Here is a 19,546-nt window from a genome sequence, read left to right on the forward strand (position 1 = left end):
TAAAATTAGGAAAAAAAAAAAGTCATTGTGATATAATGTTTATTCTTTATTATATTTATTTTCTAGAAGTACATATTATCAAATATAAATTAAGAAAATTCATTTGCTCAAATTTAAAGATGACCATGAACTAGAACTAAAGAGAACCCTTAGAGAAAATGTTTTTTTGGGCACCTGGATGGTTTGGTAGTTAGGCATCTGCCTTCAGCTCAGGTCATGATCCCAGGGTCCTCAGACTGAGTTCCACATTTGCCTCCTTGCTCAGCAGAGAATTGCTTCTCCCTTTGCCCCTCACCCAACTCTCGTGTGCGTGCATGCTCTCTTTCTCTCTCTCAAATAAAATCTTTAAGAGAAAATGTTTTGTGAAAATTTTTAGTTTTCCATCTGAACCTTTTTTTTTTTTTTAATATTGACTGTAGAGTGATGTTCCAATAGACTTACTTGATGTGGATAAAAATTCTGCTGTTGTCAGCTTTAGCAGCTGTGATTCTGAGGTGAGTGGAAAGTATAAAGAATTTTTCAGATACTTTCATTTCTATTATGCCATTTTGAATAAAGTCTGTAAATGCTGATAGGGTTTGATGTTTCTTCTTCAGTCTTTTTCATAACCTTTCCCTCAAAATCTGTTTCTGCTCTTTTTCCCTGTTTTCGGATAATCCAGAAAACTGGGGTGTTGTCCTAGATTCCTTCCTTTCTCTCATCTGTTAAATCCAGTCAGTCACTAGTTTCTGCCAGTTCTATCTCCTTGGCTCTTATATCTCTACTCTGCTTCATTTCTACTTCTTTTTTAATTTTTTAATTTTATTTTTACTTTCCTTTAAGATTTTATGAGAGAGAGAGAGAGAGAATACAAGCAAGGGGAGGGAGAGAGGGAAAGCAGACTACTTGCTGAGCAGAGAGCAACAATGCAGGGCTTCATCCCAAGACCCCGAGATCATGACCTGAGCCAAAGGCAGACTCTTAACGGACTGAGCCCCCATGCGCCCCTTCATTTCCATTTCTGTTAACTTTCTAGGCCCTTATCATATTTGCTTGAACTACTCATCTACCAGTTTTTCTGCCTCCAGTATTGCCTCTCACCTCTAGGCGCTGCTGTACACTGCCACCAGAGAGGTCTTCACAAAGTATAAGCATCTGTGTCATTTCTTCTCTCAAAACCTTTTAAAATTTTCTTATTTCCTGCTATATGTAAGTCTAGATTTCTCACTGTGGCATAACAACTTTCTATGATTCAGCTCTCGATTTTATCTGTAGCTTATCTCTTACCAGCTGCTACCTTCCCTCCCATGCATATTATTTCTGCCAAACTGAAGTTCTTAAAATTTCTTGAAAATGCTGTATAGTTTCACACATCCTACATTTGAACATGGTCTGTTCCTTCTCCATATTCTTTTTCACCTTTTCTGGGCTTGTTGAATCTTGCTTAACCTTTATGGAGTAGACATTTGTTGAGTACTTACCATGTGCAAAGTACCTTGGATGAGATTGTGTCAGAGTTTTTGGATATGCTTACTCTATCACTTCTTTCTGCTTAGTATTAGCTGACTAGCATTCTCAGATCTAAGTGTGGCTCCTAAAGAGAAGTTAGGGTAAAGACAAGGTCTGGAGTCATTGTATTGAAGAAGGCAAGCCTGAGCAGGAGATGGTGACTGGAGTTGACATGTAGTTATACACACAAAAAAGGGAGTAATTAAAAGAGTAGATGTAGAACAAAGCTGATAGCTATATTAGGTAACAGTTTTTAATATAATTTTACAGTAAAATTTTTTGATAAGAGATTTTATAAGTTGTATTATATAATATGTATCATATTTGTCATCCCTGTTTAAAAAGAAAACATAAGAGATTGGGGCCTACATTTTTATTTTCATTTAAAAAATCAAGTTGATCTTAGGGCGCCTGGGTGGCTCAATCGGTTGGGCGTCTGCCTTCAGCTCAGGTTCTGATCTCAGGTCCTGGAATCAAGCCCCACATCGGGCTCCCTGCTGAGCAGTGAGCCTGCTTCTCCCTCTCACTCCTCTGTGCACTCTCTCTCTCTCCCTCTCAAATAAAGAAAATCTTTAAAAAAAATCAAGTTGATCTTAAAATTTTAATTTCCTAGTTGCTGTAAAAGATTAACCTATTTTATTACCACACTGCAGGATTCTTCAAAATGAGTATTTTATACTAATTTAAAACCCATTTTCTATAATGATGGCTTTAAAAAAAGCCTTGTTATGGAGGTTCAAGTATATACAGAAGTAGAGACAGTAGTATAATAACCTCCATGTACTCATCATTAACTTCAACAAATGACCAATCTTGTTTTATTCTGTTCTCCCTCTCCCAGCCCAAACCTAATCCCAGAACTTTCATGTATTTTAATCTTTATCATCTTAGCCATAAATACTTAAGTATGTAACATTTTTTTTACTCATATGAAAGCATATTTATTTTTAGGTGGACTGATATTCTGTGTTTACTAAATCGAAGTGATTTGAAATTAAAATGCTCAAATTTTCTTTTTAATATTAGCATCTTTTTAATTCAGTTATTTATTAAAAATAGGGAAATAGCAGTACATGAAAATTGAATACTAAATATTTCATGTTGCTTTGTTTTTGAAATTCCTGCACACAGATATATTTCTCTATTTTTAGTAGTTTAATATTTGGGTTCAGGAAGTAATATTTGAAGTAACCTCTCCAAGTTTATTTCAACAAGCATGTATTGAATGTTTACAGTATCATCCCAGGCACTGTGCTATTTGCTGGACATTCAGAGAGAAGATATTTCTTAGTCCTCTATAAGTATTTGTTAAAGTCAAAGACAGTCAACACGAAACACTGATGTTTTTGTCTTTGATATAAACATTAGAAGTGTGTGCTGTCAGTTAAATTTTTAGGACAATTAATATTTAAATGTTATTGTAGAAGATCAGGATGGAAAGAGCATGAGCTTTAGAGTCTTAAAAGATATGAATTTGTATTCTAATTTCATTACTTACTAGCTGTGGGGAAATTTTATTAACCTGTAATGCTGCAGTTTCTGTGTCTATTAAAACTTACTTAGTAAAACTTCAGATAGGGTTTTTGCAAGAATAAAAATAGCACTTATCTCAGTGTCACCCAAATGATATTGTGCTTAGTAAATGGTAACCATTATTATTATTGATGTTTTTATTATTAAAAACATGAATTCATCCTTCTTTCTCAACTTTGAATTCTTCCCAGTCAAATGACAACTTTCTTCTCGCTACTTATCGGTGCCAGGCAAATACCACAAGGCTGGAACTCAAGGTAAAAACGTTTGAAATTATCTTTAATTGAAAGCTTGAACTTTTCTTCCCTTTGCTATACTTTGCTATGATATCATTTCTTTGTATTATTTTCTCCCTGAAATGAGTCATTTTGGAGTAATGACTTTTGGATGACCATTTACGTTTTAACTCAGCCCCAACCATTATCTCTGCTATTGGCTTCTCTAAAATTACCCATTCTGAATTTCCTCTGAGTGGAATTTTTTTTTTCTAATTCTCCATCATAGAAAAGTTTCAAACATACATAAAGGTAATAACTTAAGCTTCAACAGTCATCAACTCATGGCATTTTTGTTTACACTGTCACTGTCCATTCTAAATTATTTTGAAGCAAATACAAGATATTTCATAATTTCATTTGTAAATATTTCAGTACATATGTCCAAAAGATGAGAACTATTTGTTAAAACATAACCACAATACTGTTATCACACCTAATGAAAATTATTGTTGATTAACAATAATTGAAAATAATTGAAAATTATTGTTAATTAACAATTATTGAAAATTAACAATAATTCCTTAGCATCATCAAATATTCAATATTTAGATTTCACTGATTCTTGTTTCTACCGTTTGTTTGATTCAGTCATGGTCCATAATTTGGTTATTGAAGTATCTGGGCATTTGCCCTGTATTTTCCTACCACCCAGATTTCCAGTGTCATTTATTACTATCTATTCTAGAGAAAATCTTTTAATGTTTTCTTTAGGAATTTAGTAACATGATCTCTTTTATAATTAAAAGAGATTTTAATTTAATTTTATAATTTATAATTTTATAATTTAATTATAATTAAGGATTATAGCACACAAATCTATTTTAGTTATTTGGTTCGTGTGAGGTTTTTTTTTAAATTATTTTTGATTCATTTATGATCTAAATATTAATGACTACAACTTTTATCATAGTGTTGATGATGTTCAGACTCAAAGCCTGTTTTTTTTTCAAGAGAGATGCTGTTACATAGTAACTTTTTCACATCTAGTTAAAGAAATTCCAGTGAAATGAAGGTTTTTTTCTAAACAATTTATTTTAGTCTGCATAAGTTCCCTTTTGTGTATTTTGAAAGAAAAATTAAAAACTGGAATAAATTTTTATGTAACTTAATTAAGCATTTTAATTACATTTCCACTGAACAAGACTGTGCCATTAAATTGGGAAGTAGGCCTAAAAATATTAAAAAGCTGTGTTCTTTTTTTAAAATTGGATGCAATAATAGATGTGAGAAAAAGAAGAAAAAGGTGCAACTTAACTTGCCATATGGTAAAATGTACCAAAAAACTACTATAATAAAAATAATGTAGGGTATTTACAAGGCCTAATTAAATAGGAGTACAACAGAATAGTCTAGAAAGAGCCCACTACACATTTATTGAAATTTAATGCATGACTTTTTAAAAAAGATTTTATTTATTTATTTGACAGAAAGAAACAGCCAGAGAGGGAACACAAGCAGGGGCAGTGGGAGAGGGAGAAGCAGGCTCCCTGCTGAGCAGGGAACCCGATGCAGGACTCAATCCCAGGACCTCAGGACCATAACCTGAGCTGAAGGCAGACGCTCAACCCACCTAGGTGCCCTGCATGACATTTTTATGTAGGGAAAAATTCTATTAAATTACTTTTTCTATTTAAAAATTGGTGTTGACGCAATTGGCATATATCTGAAAGAAAATTAAGTAGATTCTTAACTTAATACCATTTATAAAAAATAAATTCAGATGAGTTCAGTGCCTAATTATTTTTAAAAACAAAATTTAGTTGTCTTCTAGGTAATGGGTGAATATCAAAAAAATACAAAGACTGTCTATAACTTTATTAATCAACAAAAAAGACTACCCAGTAAGGAAAGTAGGCAAAGAATATGGATAGACAGTTCATACAAGGAGTCAAAATAGCTAAGAAATATTAAAAGAAAATGTTCTACCTTATTGTTAGGGAAATTCAAAAGAAAATAAACAAAAAACATTTTCTGGATCTAGCAGATTGGCAAAAAACTTTAAAAAGCAACATCACCAGATGGCAGGGTTGAGAAAAAGGACACTCTCAATCATAGCTGAAGAAAATAAAAATTGTTATAGCCACCTTGGAAAAATAGGCAATAGTCCCATTTGGAGGAATCTCTTTTATAGCAATAAAATTACAGTATTATATACACAGATATGTACTTAATTAACTGTGGCATTATTTGTAGAGACAGAAAAGTGGAACCAGAGTGAATATTTAATAATTGAATGGTTGAATAAATAGTTGTTCATATTTTCCATGGAATATAGCACAGCTGCAATAAAAAGTTCACTGATCTATTCCTGTTAACATGGAGTGAATTCCATGAAAAACAAAATGTGGATAAAATCCTTATATATGTAAGAAAGGTATGAAAAGAAACACACCTGTTTGGTCTGATAGATTATGCAGTAGGGGGAGAGCATGGGTGGGATGTGAGTGGGTGGGATGTGATGACATTAGGAGAAGCAAAGGGGAAAAAGTGATTATTAGAAATAAAAACAAAGATGTCTATAATATAAATAGAATTTATTCATATGAAATTATACTTTTTTTGTTTTTGTACATCTGCATAGAGGAATGTATGAAGGCATGACTACAAAATAGCAATAATCATCTCTGGGTAGCAGGATTTTGGGTGACTTATATGTTCATCCTAATTTTTCTTTATTTATATTTTTAATAATGAATATGACTTGTTATATTCAAAGAAAGCAATATGATTTTTATTGTAGAAAAAATTACGTGCCAGTGTAAACTTACCTTTTAAAAAGAAACCCTGAAATATAGCTGTATCAGATGTATTTTTTATTTCTTGTCTGTATTTTCATTTTTTATCTTTTTATCTTTCTTCTTTTCATTTAGAGCAATATTTGCAGTGTAACATTTGCAAAAAACCTTGCTTTAAATTTTTATTTATGTTCCCCATTGAGGGAAAACAATGATTCGCTGCCATGCCACCCCCCCCGCACTGCAACATGCTAAGAAAACTATGAATTAAAATATCAGCTAGGTTAGAGAAGCTACCGTTGTAATACAAGTACTACAGTCTATCTCATGAATGTGAATTGAGAGGAGCAGAAAGTAGGTCAGGAGGGAGAAGCTGGACAGCTTTCCAACTCCTCTAAGATTAATTTAATGAATTATTATTTTCTGGTAAGTGTTTTGAATTCTCAGGATATCCAACCAGGTATATTTAAAATAGCTGAAAAGAATTTCCTAATCCAAATATGTAATAATTAGATGGTATATACTTCTCTATTTTCATAGAAAATTAAGAATTAAGTTCTTGGTAACATTTTTTCTGTCAATAGATTTTTTTTTCTTAAACATTTTGAGAGAAAGAGAGAGAGCAGAGTGATGGGAAGGACAGAGGAAGAAGCAGACTCCCCATGGAGCAGGAAGCCCAACAGGGGGCTCAATCACAGGACCTTGAGATCCTGACCTGAGCTGAAAGCAGACACTTAACCAACTGAGCCACCTAGGCGCCCCTCTGTCAATAGATTTTTATAATAATAAGTATGCTGTAATACCCTCATGCGAAATCAAGTATTCCATTTAAGTTTTAGTTATTTGAAAAACTCACTTATCCCCTCAACAAAAATGTAAATTTTAACCATTTTTTTATGTGAATCTTATGAAATATATTATATACCTTTGTTTTTAGATGTGGTGGGTAGTATGTGGGAATCTGTTTTTTGGAACGGCATAGCACTGCTAAGTGTAGACAAATCACCTAAATGTATGTGGTGGAGATAACTTTTTTAAAAAGTTTGCTTTTGACAGCCAAAATCTTTAAAATTTTTCCTTTAATCTAGGTTAAAAGTAGTTGTTTAATAGAATGTCATTATTTACTTCAAAATATTACAGAGGATATTAAGGTCTAATTACTTGATTACTTATGTTGAGCATTTTTAAGATAACATTTAAGTTATGCTGCTAGATTATTTTTATTTTCTTTGCTCTTTTGTGTTAAATCAGATTCGTTCAATTGAAGGCCAGTATGGCACACTTCAAGCATACGTGACTCCAAGGATTCAACCTAAAACCTGTCAGGTCCACCAATACCTTATCAAACCCCTTTCACTTCATCAAAGAACTCACTTTATTGATCATGACAGGTAGGACAAAGGAGGAAGGAATTTGTTTTTTAGGATATTCTGTAATGCAAATAGACTTCCTTCTGATTTTTACAGTATAAATTCCAGTAGCTGTTTATACATTTTAGAAATTAAATATTTAAACAGTATGGACTCATATTTTTTAATATAAGATTTGTCTTCTTTTAAAGGTTGGTTTGAGTTGAACTTTCCTATTTTTCTAATATATTACCATTCTGCTATCAGTAGAGTAATAGCTCTCTCCCCCAAACACCTATGGTGAATAAATATGATTTAGAATTCGAGTTGCTCTGTGAATGGAATCTCATAATATTAGCCTCAAACATTATATTTTCTTTCTATTTCACCTCAGGGATTATTGGTAAAGCAGTTGGTTGTGATAGTCCCTTATTTCTGACTGCTTTTTCAATTTAAGCATCCTCCTGTTGGTAGTTTTTCATTTTCTTTTCTAAAGATGAGAGGGCATGGGCTTAAATGAAAAAGGGAAAGAAATAACCATTACTAAATACTTTTCTCTCAGCTGTACATTGTGCCAGATACATAGGCAATATCATTTAAGTTTGACAGTAAACAAGACAAGTAGTAATATCTCCAATTTACAAATGAGAAATGGAATCTTGGAAAAGTAACTTGCTGACAGGAAACAGTTATTGTGATTAGAGGCCAAAGTCCATATTTTTTTTCTATTGCAATTTGTAATTTTAAAGATATGTAATTTAAATAAGATATAGGGGAAAATATTCCTAAGGAAGATTTTTGGAAAACATTAAATAGATGCTCTTTGCAGTATCTTCCTGTTTTAAAGTCTAAGTTGTTGTTAGTGAAGGTAGCATGCATGGTGTGCTGGAAAGAACAGCAAATTAGGAATAAAGAGACTAAGATTATAATCTTTTATTTTATCTAATGTTCCTCTTTGGCATTGGGAATAGCATTTAATCTCTTTGGGTTTTAGTTTACTTATCTGCAAATGAAAGTGCTGGTCTGGCTGATATCAAAAGCCCCCTCTAGTTCTTAGATTTCTTAATCCTGTATTCTCTTAAAATTCCTGAATCTTTAATCCCTTAAACTTTGCATTTTCTTAACTGTTTATAATTATCCAGTTGATTTATTTTAAATTTATTTTACAGCCTTTTGTGTATATGTGCACTTATCTGTGTATGAATTTGCAAAACAAAGTATTCCATATCCCTGCAAGATAGCAGGTATTTTTCTCTAACTTGTCCAATGGCTCAGAGCTAGTAAACAGCTAGTAAATAATGGAGCAAGGTTTCAAATCCATACCTATTTTACTGAAAGCCCAATTTCTTGCCTTCACATGCTGATTCTTTCCTTCAGGAAATTGTGTAAGTGTGTTTTGTAGTTTATATAGATGAACTTTTAAACAATGAAGTCTACCTGTATAAACTGAATTTTATTTGTAAAGCTATTATGTTAATTGAATATTAAAAGCACAGATGTGAGCATTCCTTTTTCCATGAAATTCTCCGTGGATACTTTTATATTTGTTTAGCCACTATTGCAGAATTCTGTTTGTTCATGTGTTGTGTACATAAATTACCTCCATTTAGTCCCACACACAAATGTGTACGTCCACTATTAAATTACAGACCCATGAATACACTGACTTTAACGGGCCAGTTCAGTTTTGCTGAAGTTCACTCCTGGGTGGTGTTTTGCCTGCCTGAAGTTCCTGAAAAACCTCCAGCAGGAGAATGTGTGACATTTTACTTTCAGAACACCTTCCTGGATACACAACTTGAAAGTACCTACAGGTAAATAAAACTTATTATTGGTTCACAAATGTTTTTATATAAATGGAGCTTTTAATTTTTTATTTAAGGCAGAAATAACTTCAGAATAATGTGATTGAAAACCTATACTGCCCAAGAGAATTTTAGAAAAACAAATTGAATTAATGAGCTTAAAAAATGATTGAATAAAGATGAATATGAAAGATCAGGCTTTCCTATTCCCCACAATAAACCAGTTAGAAAATAAATTTGAAAAGACCCTTTCAGAGTAGCAATAGTAACAAAATATCCATATAAAACTCTGTAGGAATATTCATTAGAAATATGCAGAACTTACTTACATGAAGAAAACTTTAAAATTTTATTAACATAAAAGACTTAAGTGAAGTAATATATTCTATAGTCATCAATATGAAGACCATTGTAAACATGGCATTCCTTCCCAAATTGTCTCAAACATTTATCCTAATTCCAATAAAAATTCTGGTTGAATTTCTTAATTCAAAAATAGGAAATGGCTCAGAACTTGAGAGTTAAGAACCTACAGGACTTTGAAGCTATCATGTTAAGAGGTGAAGGTCATATTTTTCTATACTCTTAAGCTCCTATTTGCAGTCCTGCCCCTTCACTGTCACTACTCACTCATCTCCCATAGGCTTCCATAATTTCTGTTTCTGAATAGAGTAGAGGCTAAATTTTCCTTCTCTTTGTTCCTATCTCTGAATGTGAAATGACCTACTTCTTGGGTAAGGCTAATTTTTCTGTCTGCTCTTTGAACTTGTACCCTCATGTTTTCTTTTTTTAAGATTTTGAGAGAGAGAGGGCCTGTGCACAAGAGACCGTGGGTGGGGAGAGTGGGAGGCAGACTCCCCACTGAGCAAGGAACCCCATGTAGGGCTCGATCCCAGGACCCTGGCATCATGACCTGAGCCAAAGGCAGACACTTAACCAACTGAACTAGCTAGGTGCCCCATTTTTGTTTTTGTTTTTGTCTGGTGGTCAGCAAAGTGAAGTTTATTGAGCAATAGTACAAAGCTCCCGAAGAGAGAGGGGACCGAGAGGGTTACCCTTATACTTCTTTACCCATCATTCCCCCCTCTGAAGAGGTAACCCTAACATGTTAGGGGGAAAAGGTGATGACATCATAGCTGCTTCCTGCTGTTTAGGGGCTGGTTGGAGAGTGGCAGTTAGGGTTCCTCTCATCCTCGCCTATGGAGGGGTCCCCTGTAGATACCGGTTCAACCTCCATGTGAGTCTCCCTGTAAAGCAGGTTAGGGCATTTAAAAGGCAAGGCTCAAAGCACAGTGCAAGGGGCGCCTGGGTGGCTCAGTGGGTTAAAGCCTCTGCCTTCGGTGCAGGTCATGATCCCAGGATCCTGGGATCGAGCCCCATATCGGGCTCTCTGCTTGACAGGGAGCCTGCTTCCTCCTCTCTCTCTCTTTCTGCCTGCCTCTCTGCCTACTTGTGATCTCTGTCTGTCAAATAAATAAATTTTTTTAAAAAAAGCACAGTGCAAGACTGAGTACAGCACGGTTTCTGTGAGACATAGAGGATATAGGAAGAGTAACATTTTCTGTGTCTTGTCACTTCAAGACTAGTTTGAGGTCCTCTCTAGGTTCACAAATGGATTGTTTAAGGCCCTGTTGCAGCCAGGGTTTGACTCTGGAATGGTGGACTCGGGCTTCAAATTCAGGCACTGTGCTGTTGACCCTCCCAGACAGACTCTAACAAGCACTTTGTAGCTTCAGGAATCAAGAGAGTGGGTAGCCACCACTGTCCCTAAGACATGCCAGGTAACCACAGTGATCAGATTCAACTCTTTGTTTAAATATCCCATTTGCTGTTGAGCTAGCTCCCTGGCACCCAAGGCCATTCCCTTTAAAGCTGGGATACTGAGCAAGGCCTTCTTCAGATTTTTAAAAGCTTTTTCTAACTCTGGATCCCACATTAATAGATGTGTACCAGCCATCTGGGTGTCCTTGGTTAACTGATAGACCAATAGAAGAATTTCCTATTTCTCCATATCCTGGTATCCACAAGCAACAGTGTCCTTTTATACCCAAAAAACCTTTCCGTCAAGGGGAAAGTTGAGGGGGTCCTTAAGGTGTATGGGAACGGACACTGCTGTTAAGGCCTGACCCACTTCAGCCTGAGTTCTCCAGACATGGCAATTAATATCAGGTTCTAATAAAGGGAGGCAATTGCTAGTTTGCCCAGGGGCTATCAATATGCGTTAAAATCTCTACCTGAGAGAAGTGTGGAACTCTCAGGCATTAAGAGTGAGAGAAAAGTACATCTCCCCGGGTGTATCCCAGAAGGTGACAAAATTTGGCTATGGGTTGCCCAAAGACATCCTTAATGACAGCACAATAGTTGGACAGTTGGCTCAGGGTGGAGAGTAGAATAGAAAAGTTGGCTTCAGCATCAAGAAGGAAATTGACTGGTTTTCCTTCTATTTCCAGAATTACCTGAGGCTCTGGGTTCCCTGTGCTGAGCTGCTTCAGAGGAGCCACCATGTAGAGCCCTAGTCCCCATCATTCCCAATCGGAGGTGCTGGCCACCTGATCTCTTGCAGATTGAGGTCTCTAGGGGCATTCAGATTTCCAGTGTCCCCCTCCACAAAGGCCTTGGTTTTCTTTTTTTTTTTTTTTAATATTTTATTTATTTATTTGAGAGAGACAGTGAGAGAAAGCATGAGCGACGAGAAGGTCAGAGAGAGAAGCAGACTCCCCGTGGAGCTGGGAGCCCGATGTGGGACTCGATCCCAGCACTCCGGGATCATGACCTGAGCCAAAGGCAGTCGTCCAACTAACTGAGCCACCCAGGCATGCCAAAGGCCTTGGTTTTTGCCAATAGGGGGTGGGGCGGCCACAGAGATCCCATTTGGTGCCAGAGCCTTGGGAGGCCAAGCTCCCAAGGAAATGGCATGCAAGGCTGCAACCAAAAACTCAATACTTCCTCTTTAGCTTCTCTTCCTTACTCTCCCTGTTGGGGACCAGGGTTTGACTCTGGAATGGTCCCGTTGTAAAAGTCCTGCTGATTAGAGCTCTTCTAGTGTCCCCTTGGGGCCAACAGCCAACTTATGCAGTTTTTTCTGAATATTTGGGGCCAATTGGGTCTTTAAGAATGGTCTTGGCCTTGGAAGAATGGGGGGAGATAGCTCTCTATTTAATGAGATCCTCAACTTTCTAAGAAAGCTATTGGTCTTTTCTTTCTGAGTTTGGGTTGACAGCATCATGTTTACCAACAGATTCAAATAACCTTTACCAGAGACTTCAAAAGCTTATCTTAACAATTACCCATGAAAACTTTAAGATGAACCATTTTTTACCAGCAGACCCAAATATCCTTAAAAGCACAAACCTATGTCTGGCAACCAATGCTTCAGCAATTTATTCTTGGAAAGGATGTAGATGTAATCCCATTTATCACCCAAGCAAAACTTTCTTAACAATAACCCATGAAAACTTTGCAATAGACAAGATTAACTGCCCTTTTAACATAAGTTTATTTGACCCTCTACACATGTAGAAAGAATTGTTCCCAGCTCTAAACCTTGTCAGCTCAGGAGCAGATGCCATGTTTTTTCCACCAAAGTGGAAATACACAGTCCATGACAGGCTGGAGAAGGCACGGAATTTCTCCAAAACAAACGGAGTTTCAGCAACTGCTTGGGGATATTCCTCAAAGTCTCGGTCTTGAGGTAGACTAACCACAGTTGGCTCCAGTTATAGCCATTAACCCTGGGAAATGAACGAGGAAGAAGCCTCCATGGACTCCTCAATCCCTCTATAGTGTAGGCTTGGAAGTGATTGTGATACCAGTTTCCAAGGGGATTGTTAGGATCCTAATTGGGGTCTTGAGAGGATCCCAATTGGTGTCTTGAGGAGTTATAGCCTGCCCAGGCTACAGTTGGAAACTTAACCTGTCTTTGATCCTGGTATCTTTCAGGAGTGGCCAGAACCTGATGTTTTTCTGCTTTGGAGAGGGTCTGACTTAACAGAAGCATTACATCCAAGTCTGGAAAACTTTGAGGTCCCCCCGCTTTGTCTCAGGTCTTATAGTGGCACCTCTCCTTGGTCCCCCTTTGAGCACTACATCTTCTTGCAGAGTATAAAGCCCTCCAGCATCCGCAGGGGTTCCAGGATAGGGTGGGACAGGTAAGAGGACCCAGTCTTACCTTAGGAAGGATGGAGCCAGGGGTGAGAATTGCCCTGTGGACTCCATTTGCCTATCTGCTTTTGATGTGGGTGTGATGTTCTTTTGTTCCTCCCCCAGTGGTACAGTGTGGATGAGAGAACAGCAGGGAGGCTGGCAACAGTCCTACACTGCTAAGGTCAGAAGAAAAAGAGCTGCTTTCCCCACCCCCAACCACATCCCCTTTAAAATCTGGAAGGCATTGTCCCTCAGGTGGCCATGTCTCATTCTCCAACTTGTATCACGGCCATGCCCCAGAACAAAAGAAAATGAGTTTCCTTAGCTCAGTTATAACCAGGAAGGCATCCAAGTAAACGATATTGGACTATTTATGGGTCTGATACTCTTCCTGTAGCCTATAATGCCAGGAAGGGACTCCAAAGGAGTAAGGGTCTTCGTCAGGGAATTATGCATCTACAAGAAGAGAGGAAAAGGCATCCCTTACCTCGGTTTCTTAGAGTTGATCAGAGAGACTTGGAAAGAGAGAAAAAGTGTCCCCCACCTTAGTTCCTCCTCAGCTTTTCTTGATGTGTAGCTGTAGCTGCTCAGGCGACTGACAGCCAGAGTCACTGTCCTCTCTTCGAGGTATTGCCAGTAGGTTGCACTTACCAGGCTTGGTCCTACCTCCAGAGAGTGACCCTGGTTTCCCAATCCTTAAGAGTCCCTTAAAAGTCAATGGATACACTAGATTCTTTTAGTAGAGTTCTTCTGTCTGGCATAGCCACTTAATCATCTTTTAGTAGAATTGTTCTGGGGTCCAGAGAGGGGAAGTCCACCTGGGATAAGCCCCAGTGGTACTGTAAAGTTGGGAGATGTCTTAGATATTAGTTCTTTTGCCCTGCTTGACCATCCTTCACATAGGTGGTATAGGCAGTCTGAGAGGTGTCCTAGTAATGCCAAGGATAGGAAGAGTCAGAAACAGACTGTTTCTCACTGTAACAGGGAACAGAGTAAGATCCCTTGGAGGCCACCCGAACCACTCACAGAGGAATGTTCAGGGGACCGTCCTGAGCTTTTCCACTTGTTCTCCTAGGGGAGGAATCAGCTGACAAATAGTAGAGGGGTTTCTCTCTGGATGCCTGGATGGGCAAGTAAGGAACCAGGTCCCTCTGAGAATCTTCGGGTATCCAAAGGTAGCCTTCATCAGGCCCTTCAATTACTGCGAGGTTTTCCCTAGGTTCCTTACATCCGGTGATCTGTCCCCAAATGAGTTCTGAGCCCTTACCAAACCAACATTCCCAACTTCTGTTGGGGATCAGTTGGAAGAAAGGAGCCTAGAGAACCTGTCTCCTGGGACTGAGATTGGCAGCTGCGCTAATCGCTCGTAGATGGCTGATGGGTGCCCATTGTTTCAACAGATAAAATGGGGGTGGGGAGGGGAGAGAGACTTGCTGCCCACTACTCATGGTTAGTTGTCCTTAGTGATGGTGGAGACCCTAGATGAGCTCCCATAAATGTTACAGGATTTTTTTTCTCTGTTGGTGCCTGCAGTTCTTGGTCACGTTGCTTCAAAGAATGAAGAGGTAGACCAGACCAAGAGTGGTGGTAAACAAAGCAAAGTTTATTGAATGATAGCAAAGTGATCGTACAAAATTCCCAAGGAGGGAGAGGATCCAACAAGGCTACCACCAGATTTTCTGAGTCTAGAGGTATAAAAACCCCTTGGGCTTGTTGAGATAGGCTGTTTTAATCTGATTAACCATCCCTGTGCCTGTCATTCAATCAGGTTTTTGTCACCTATCAAATGGGAAATGGTGGAGGGCTTCTTCCAGAGTGGTATAAAATCTTTTTAAGGGTGATTTCTCCTTGGGAGTGGGGAGGCGGAGCTTGTCCCTGCCTGCCTGCCTTCCAGCTATCCTTCATCAACAGTAAACCTCACACCTTAAACATAGCAGAGAATTCAACATGCTCCTGGCATATTCTGTATTATTATAATAGCATACCTTTGCTCTTTCCCATTCTCTGTCTTTAAATATTCTTTCCTTAACAGTCAAAACTCTAGGGATGCCTGGGTGGCTCAGTCCATTAAGCATCTGCCTTTGGCTCAGGTCATGACCTCAGGGTCCTAGGATCGAGTCCAGCATCGGGCTTCTTGCTCAGCAGAGAGCATACTTCTCCCTCTGTCTGCTGCTCCCCCTGCTTGTGCTCTCTCTCTCTCACACACACACACAAATAAATTTTAAAAACTCTTGAAAAAATAAAGCTATAAAAAATGCCTTAAAAAAATCAAAACTCTGCTTATCCTCCCAGGCTCAACTCACTAGCTACATTTTGAAGGCTTCCTTGATTCTCTTTTCTCTTCCTATCTGTCTTGGGTTATTTATTGTTATTTGAAGTACATAGTAATTTTTATGTAAGCTTGTCTCTTCAGATTAGACTTGAAGCTCCTTATGGGCAGAGTCAATTTCTTAAGTATCTTTGTATGTTTCCTCCAAGTACCTACTGCATGGCTTTGAAAATAGTTGTGCTTAATAAATGTTTTTAGGGTGCCTGAATAAAATACATATATATGGAGAACGTGTGCTTAGGAAGCAGACATACTTAGGTTTGAATCATAGCTCTGTGACTTACCAGCTATTTGCCCTTCCTGGACTATTTAACTCTCTGAGCTTTAGTTTTCTTTTCTGAGGGATGGAAATAATAGCACTTCATTGAGTTGTGATGATTAAAAGAAGGTAAACCAGGTGACTTATTCCACAGTGCTAGGTACTGTATGTTTAATATTAAATATCATCAGTTAAAATTAAGGACTAATGAAAATATCATGATGAAAAACATAATTGGAATCAAAATAATATATATGATTCATCTTCCTAGAAAAAAAAGAATTAGCATTTGTCTACAGCAGTTAATATATACTATTACTGTGTGTGAAAACCAACTAAAAAGATGGCATTTAATGCATGAAAGATGGTATATTTATTAATTAGGGAATTTTTGGTTATCATAAAAAGCAACCAAATAGAAGCAGACCAACATAGTGAAGAAAAGGAATTTATCAGCTCATATCATTTAAAAGTCCAGTAGTGGGGCATCTTGGTGGCTCAGTTGGTTAAGTGTCTGCCTTTGGCACAGGTCATGATCCCAGAGTCTAGGGTCCAAAGTCCTGGGATGGAGACCTGCGTCAGGCTCCCTGCTCTGTGGAGAGCCTGCTTCTCCCTGTCCCTCCGCCTGCCATTCTGCCTACTTGTGCATTCTCTCTATATCTCTGTCAAACAAAAAAAACAAACAAATAAATAAAATTTTTGAAAATAAAAGTCCAGTAGTAATCTGCTTCAAGCAAACAAAGACCATCCTTTTCCAAAATAAAACAAGACAAAATCAGAGAGGGAGACAAACCATAAGAGACTCTTAATCATAGGGAACAAACTGAGGGTTGCTGGAGGAGAGTGGGGTGGGAGGGATGGGGTAATTTGGTGATGGACATTGGGGAGGGTATGTGTTGTAAGGAGCACTGGGTATTAAATAAGACTGATGAATCACAGACCTGTACCCCTGAATCAAATAGTACATTATATGTTAATTGAATTTAAATTAAAAAGAAGGTAAGACTGCCCCTTTCTATTGCTCAGCTCCATTCTTGTCCTTTTTTGGCTTTCCTATTAAGTACTATCTTGGCCACCAGCAGTTCTGTCTAGTTTCCTATTTTTTCAGCTCTCATAGACCCTCTCTTTCCCACTGGTTCCAATAAAAGTCCCAGGATTGAGTGTCACTATAGAGCTGTAAATCACTGTGGTCAGGAAGATGGAATATATACTGCTAAATGCTTCCTCTTAAAGTCCCACAAATGGGGTTGTGGCCAGTGCCAGTGAAACTACAGTTGACCCTTAACACAGGTTTGAACTGCATGGGACCACTTATATGTAGATTTTTAAAATAAATACAGTACTGTAAATTTATTTTCTCCTACGATTTTCTTAATAACATTTTCTTTTCTCTAACTTTATTATAAGAATATAGTAAATCATATATATACAAAATATGTGTTGATAGACTATCTTATTGGTAAGGCTTCTAGTCAATAGTAGGCTATCACTAGTTTAGGGGAAGTCAAAAGTTACATGTGGATTTTTGACTGCAGGGGTTCAGCACTCCAACCCCCACATTGTTCCAGGGTCAACTGTATATGGATTGAAAAGGGTAAGAGGAAGAAGTGGTTCTATAAAGAAAATGACATGTCCTGTATCCATAAGAAGTGGCAGTGGATGATGGGCATGGAAGAACAGAAGCTGTCATTCTTAGGCTTAATATAAACTTTCTTTTGAGAATGAAAAATGTAGTCATGTAATTTATGTGATTATGACAAAGAAAAACATATATAAATAGGCAATTCTAAATCCATTTTATATACATATGGAGTTAGCTGTTTGAAATTTTGTTAGTGAAAGTGAAGGAAATAAGATACTTTAATGAAGGATTTATATAAATTGTCATATGTTTAGGAGGCAAGTTCTTTTGTTTACTTTCACAATTATGTTCAGAACTTGAATTTATGTAATAGTAAAAGATTATACATTTAAATATGTTTTATGTTAATAAGGAGACATGTATATAAAGAGATCTAAAATCAAATGAATTCTAAACACCAGGTACTAGTCACAAAATATGTATTTGCTGAACCTTCTCACTGTATGTATTTTCTTCTAATACTGTTCTTTTAAAAATACATTAATTTTATAGAAAAGGAGAAGGAGTTTTTAAATCTGACAACATTTCTACCATATCCATCCTAAAAGATGTGCTCTCTAAAGAAGCTACCAAAAGGAAAATTAACCTCAACATATCATACGGTAAAAAAAAAAAGAAAAAAAAAAGTAGAAAAATAAATGATTCTTTCTAAGGTATTGTTTTTTTGGTTGTTGTTACAATAAGAATGTTTCTGATCAAAGTGACTTAGCTAATGGTGCCTGACTCATCTCCTTCTAGAGATAAATGAAGTATCAGTCAAACATACTTTAAAGCTAATCCACCCAAAGTTGGAGTACCAGTTGCTTTTGGCTAAGAAAGTGCAATTAATTGATGCTTTAAAAGTAAGTATACATTTCTTGGACTCATGATCATTACTTTATTGTGATGGGATTTCTAAAATTGTAAAGACTTTAAAGTTAGACTGGATTGGATTTTAAATATTAAAGTCCTTCTGTTTTTAACTTTAAATAGGAGTTGCAGGTTCATGAGGGAAATACAAACTTTCTGATACCAGAATATCGCTGTATTCTCGAAGAAGCAGATCACCTACAGGAAGAGTACAAAAAGCAACCTGCACATCTTGAAAGACTGTACGGTTAGTGGACGATTCTAGAAAACTTTGCCATATTTATTTTCTACTGGTTATTTATGAAGGATCCTGTGAGAGAAGCTTAGGCAGAAAGATAAGCAAAGTTACAGCAATCATGAACCAGTGAAAACCAATTTATGCATCACCTATTTTGTCAAATTTGTTTTGATATTTAATATTTTTACTTGAAAAAATGAAAGGGACACATGGGTGGCTCAGTCGGTTAAGTATCTGCCTTGGGATCAGGTCATGATCCCAGAGTTCCTGCATCAGGCTTCTTGCTCAGCAGGCCGCCTGCTTCTCTCCTTGTCTGCCATGCCCCCTACTTATGCTCTTTCTCTGACAAATAAATTTTTTAAAAATCTAGAAAAAACTGAAAAATTAAGTGAAATAAGTATAATACAGTAAATTAATCTCTGTATATGAAGTCACCTAGTGTGAAATGAATATAACCTATGAAGCAATAAAATATAGGCCATATTTCACACAAATAATTTTCAGGTTCTGTTATTATGAAATATCAAAAAGCAGCATTTAATATTTTTTAGGCAAAATATAATAAAGGATATATATGTGCTGTGAATTTACAGGAAAGCTTGTTTTGCTTTGGTGCTGACAAGTTGGGTGTTTCACAAATTACCTGAAAAACTTCAAGAGCAAGAGGGAAATATGCAGGAAGGGAGAGAAAGAGGAAGGATGGAACAGCATAAGGAAAACATTTTTTTTTTATCTTTATGTAAGCTAAGCTTATTTATTTCCTATTTTTATAACATCTTCATTAATCAGATACTTAATCCTTACAATAGCTCTATAAGGTAGATGGTGTTATCTTTATTTTTCACACTAACTGAAATCTGACATTAAAGGCTTGTTGTCACATAGGTAGTGGCAAAGC

At 36.9% G+C, this 19,546-nt stretch overlaps 1 protein-coding gene across 2 annotated transcripts in view; it reads left to right on the forward strand.

Moving 5' to 3' along the window:
• The window catches only part of BBS7 (Bardet-Biedl syndrome 7), a 43,929-nt gene that overhangs the window by 21,479 nt on the left and 2,904 nt on the right, over positions 1-19,546 (forward strand). For both annotated transcript variants that reach the window (XM_045998087.1, XM_045998088.1), the window contains 7 exons: positions 420-494; positions 3,213-3,278; positions 7,286-7,425; positions 9,033-9,197; positions 18,054-18,163; positions 18,300-18,403; positions 18,534-18,657. In XM_045998087.1, the coding sequence (XP_045854043.1) occupies positions 420-494; positions 3,213-3,278; positions 7,286-7,425; positions 9,033-9,197; positions 18,054-18,163; positions 18,300-18,403; positions 18,534-18,657 (784 nt within the window). The remainder of the gene's footprint in view (positions 1-419; positions 495-3,212; positions 3,279-7,285; positions 7,426-9,032; positions 9,198-18,053; positions 18,164-18,299; positions 18,404-18,533; positions 18,658-19,546) is intronic.

Source organism: Meles meles, chromosome 2 (genome assembly GCF_922984935.1).
Source record: "Meles meles chromosome 2, mMelMel3.1 paternal haplotype, whole genome shotgun sequence".
Classification (NCBI taxonomy): domain Eukaryota; kingdom Metazoa; phylum Chordata; class Mammalia; order Carnivora; family Mustelidae; genus Meles; species Meles meles.